Here is a 4,603-nt window from a genome sequence, read left to right on the forward strand (position 1 = left end):
TGAAAGGTACCGCAAAAAATTCACAGCAAAAAGACAATGAAGTACTACTAGTTGAGCATAGGGTAATAAAGTATGTAGATATTTACAATTCCATAAATAAAATTCTAATAACCACTAATTTTTTCTATATCCCATTGGGTCATTATCAATACATGAAAAGTGGATAAATAGTAACAAGTAAATTAAGAGTGTGTTTTAATATATTTTAAAATTTTCTTTTTTTAATCTATTTTTGAAAAATATTTCTTTCTAAAAAAAAGAGAAAATGATTTTTCAATATAAGAATAAACAAAATTTACCAAGTTCCACCTTCACTTTCATGATATTTTTAGTTATGTATATATTAAATTATTTCACTTATTTTGATGAAAAACATTTTTAATGAAACAAAAAATAAAAATTCAAATAGACTATTTGTTCCAATTAACAAGTGCAATTTGGAAAGCAAAATCTGGTGGGAGGACCCACTTTTTGAACTGGATTTTGGACCCACTACATGTGACCCATGTGTGGTAATTGTATTTTTTTTTTAAATATTATAATTTTAAAGAAGTTTAATTTTTATTCACCTATTTTTGAGAAGCTCCAAAAAGTCTTTGATTAATTGATTCAATGGAACTCAATATGTTAATGTTAGTCATGTGTATTGATGTTCCATTTTATTGTCTTTTTCCTAAATATAAATCACAAATAAACATTTTTATTGCAACATGGAAGAATTTTGTTTGCTCAATAATGCTATTTAAATAGTTTTTATTCTTTTATGTGCATTTGATTGGTCAACTTCTGTTTCCAACAGTTTTAATATTGGATTATTTGATTTTTCATGTTTGTTGAATATAATTTACAATAAAATCAATCAATTGATAGAAAAGAACAAAAAGTTATTAGGTAAATCTCTCCTAGCTTGCCAGAGTGGAAGAAAATGGTAATATTCTTAAACTACTATTTAATAGCCTGACATTGCCAACTACAATTAATTATATTTATAATTTCTAAAATTTATGTAGTATCATACAATAAATTAAAGAAAAAAGGGCATATTTTATTTATTGTTTTTACTAAATTTAGTTACTATGGTCTATGAGTGACTAATGGGTATTTATATTCAATTTTCAAGCAGACCGATTGAACATTTTTTTTTTTGCGATAGTAAATTAAATAATTTTTTGAAGTCAGAAGAAGCTATTTATGTGTTATTAAATAGAAATAAGAAATATCATTCGTTAAAAATTTTATCCGTGGTCAATTTTTTTTTGTTAATGAATCCATTTATATTACTTGGTATAATTATCCTATTATAATAATTATTTTGATATGAAATTTCGTAAATAAATCTTATTTGTGCAAACACAAGATCTCAATAAAAGACATGGATACCCTACAATAGGGCCCCTAGGTCAACTAGTTTTAATTTCATGTGTATTGTATGATTTTTATATAATGAGCACAATTGCTCTCTCATCATTTTCATTTATTATATTATATTTTAAAAATAAATGTCTATTTTTATTTGTTCAGTTTAAAAAAAATTAAAAAACAATTACAAGTCATATATATATAGTAAAAATTAGTTTTATTTATTGGTTCTTATATGAATGTGTCAATTTAAAATTAGATGGGAGAAAGTATATGTGGCTGCTATGTTAAGTATGCAAGGTGCCAAAAGAGTACTAGACTATGAAAAAATTGCCAAAACAATAATGCTACTACTAATTATTATTATAATTAATAGAAAAAGTAAAAGAGAAAGAAGAAGAAGAAAAGAAAATATGTATATAATATTTTATACAAAATAAGCAAAGCAAATAAGCACATGGTTAACAAAACAAGTGAACTGTAGATACCCTTGTGGCAATAAGGTCCCATTCTTCTTTATTTCCTTTTCCTCTCCTTTCCTTTATTTAAACCAACACAAATACAACCATTTGTATTATTATTATTATTATTACCACCACTATACATCACTAGAAAGAAAAAAATAAAAATCACAATGGAAGATCATAATGAATTCTCCATTTCTAGTTCTACTAATTCTACAACTTCATCCTTTACAAGTTGTTGTTCTAATAACAATTGTTTGTGTTCTACTTCAACCACAACATGTTCAACTTCTTCTACTTCATCTAATAATTGTTTACATGAGAGCATTGCAAAAACCTCATCCAATGATCATTACAAGTGCAAATCCAAGAAAAGCGCGAAAAAAAATCAAGATGGGAATGAAGAGGAGGATAACACGAAAATCAGAAGAAAAAAACAATGTGTTGTTGATGAAAAACATCCAACTTATAGAGGAGTTCGTAAGAGGAATTGGGGAAAATGGGTGTCTGAAATTAGACAACCAAGGAAAAAATCAAGAATTTGGTTAGGGACTTATCCCACCGCTGAAATGGCAGCTCGAGCTCATGATGTTGCGGCTTTAGCCATCAAAGGTGATTCGGCTTACCTTAACTTCCCTCATTTAGCCGATCAACTCCCTCGACCCGCTTCCGCTTCCCCTAAAGACATCCAAGCCGCCGCTGCCAAAGCTGCAGCCGCCAGCATATTTCTTGAGGAGAATTCGGTTGAGTCGAGCCAGTTAACCGGGCTGCACAGCTCGCATTCCTCGACTAATTTAGCCTCAGATAACGTACAAGAATTACTAAATTCTCCCTCGATGGATCACGATGACCCGTTTTTCGATCTACCGGATCTTATCATCGATAGACTCGACCAAAATGACCGGTACCAGTACCCGGTTTCGACGTGGCAGCTGGCTGGAGCCGATAGCGGGATGTTTCGGCTTGATGAGCCGTTTTTGTGGGAGTGCTATTAGAGGAAATTATAAGTGTACTCTTGAGAAGAGACCTGTTTATTTTTCTTTTCTTCTTTTACACTTGACAACAAAAGTCATAAAACATCCATCGTGTGTGTATTTCTCAACGTATCATAATTAATGTTCATATCATACGCATAATTCGAGTTTGCACTATTTTCATCTTTCACCCCGATATTTTTAATGTTATCAATAATTCAGAAACAAAATTAACAATAATTTGTACAAAATTTTCAACACTTCTCTATTTTTTTTTCAGCTTCAAAAAGATTGTAAGAATTTACAGTATTTTTTGAATAATTATAAGATATTTGATATTATTGACTCAACTAATTGAGATGCACGGGAGTGAAATATAGAAGTTACTGACAGTCTGTTGTTGGTTTTTGTATGCTTTTGTGTGTGGATTATTGTTTTTAAAGAAAAATACTACTATCTTTTTTTCCTTTTACAATAAGATCCAATGTAAGATTTTGTCTTTTTCCTTTGGAGGGTTTTAAGGGGACAGAGTCATTTTCCTAAGAAGTTATTACTCATATCATTCTTGCGTTAGCTATAGAAAAATAGAAGTCTCTTTTTTACTTGGTAAAAAACAATTATATTTTATATATTAAATTATTGTTGGTGATGCTTTAATTATTTTCATTTTATTTTTCAACATTTGATAACATATAATAATTAATCAATGGTAATATAATAAAAATTATTTTCTTATTTATTTTGTTTTAAAAATTGTGTCAAATCAAATATAAATAAATAAACTGGATAGAGAAAATATTATGTATTTCAATTATCCTCCCACACGCGCGCCAAATTAAGGATCAAGACTAGACAACCAACATAACTACAAAATATATATGCACACAATTAATTAGTAGGTAATTTATAAGGTTTAATTTAATTAAACAAACAATAACCTAAAGTCCAATAAAAAAAGTGAAATGTATTAACGTGCACGTTTGTTCTTAAAATTGCTTGCTTAAGAATTTACTTGACAATTAATAATATAATTAAAACATTACAATTTTCTGCGAGTCAAAATCACCATGTATGATTAAAAGAAAAGTTTAGAAAAAGGGAAAGCAACTTCATTCATTCACCTTTAATTTGGTTTAACTTTTTATCTTAGAGATATTTAGAGGACAATTTAGATTCCAATGATTGAGTAAAAGTTAGCTATTTTGAAAGCATCATTATAGAATAGTAATTAGTTACTAATTAGGTAGTCATCACCACTTAATTAATTTGTTGTCCTCTCTGCTAAGAAATCCCCTTCAGAAAGCTATATAGTTATAGAGTCTATTATTGTCCTTGTCACCTTATTTCCAAAGAAAAAAGTTACACTGAAATCAAGTTATGAAATCTCAGTTGAAAAAAATAATATTAAATCACCATAGAGATAAATCAAATCGAAATGATGATTTCACCTGTTCAAAACTTTTCGTATGTCATGACCTATTACTAAAATTCCAAAATTTACAACAAGTGTAACATTATATTCAATAGAATGAATGAACATAATAGTAAAAGATGATAGTCCACAAAATCCCATAATTATTAAGATTGCAATTTTGTGGGTATACCTTTCGTATACTCAATTTGATTGACTTGTTACAAAGGATATTATACATTAACTGTCTTTCAATAATTGTGTACTATCTTTTTTTTAATGGTTCAATCATATAGTATAAGATTATATTTTCTAAACTATGGTTTATTTTTTCAAAATGTCGCATTTCATTAAGACTATACTAATTTTAAGCAAAATAATAATAGAAACTTCTT

General features: G+C 28.2%; 1 protein-coding gene across 1 annotated transcript; it reads left to right on the forward strand.

Annotated features, from left to right (window-relative positions):
• Window positions 1–1,764: 1,764 nt before the first annotated feature.
• On the forward strand, window positions 1,765–2,959 carry ERF-H4 (ethylene response factor H.4). The gene has a single exon (XM_004229716.5). The coding sequence runs from the start codon at window positions 1,994–1,996 to the stop codon at window positions 2,816–2,818; it is 825 nt and encodes a 274-aa protein (XP_004229764.1). The 5' UTR covers window positions 1,765–1,993; the 3' UTR covers window positions 2,819–2,959.
• Window positions 2,960–4,603: the final 1,644 nt, after the last annotated feature.

The sequence above is a fragment of the Solanum lycopersicum genome, chromosome 1, assembly GCF_036512215.1.
Source record: "Solanum lycopersicum chromosome 1, SLM_r2.1".
NCBI lineage: Eukaryota > Viridiplantae > Streptophyta > Magnoliopsida > Solanales > Solanaceae > Solanum > Solanum lycopersicum.

Excerpts from the sequence above, each read along its gene's own strand:
- ERF-H4 (XM_004229716.5), top strand. The coding sequence starts at position 1,994 with ATGGAAGATCATAATGAATTCTCCATTTCTAGTTCTACTAATTCTACA.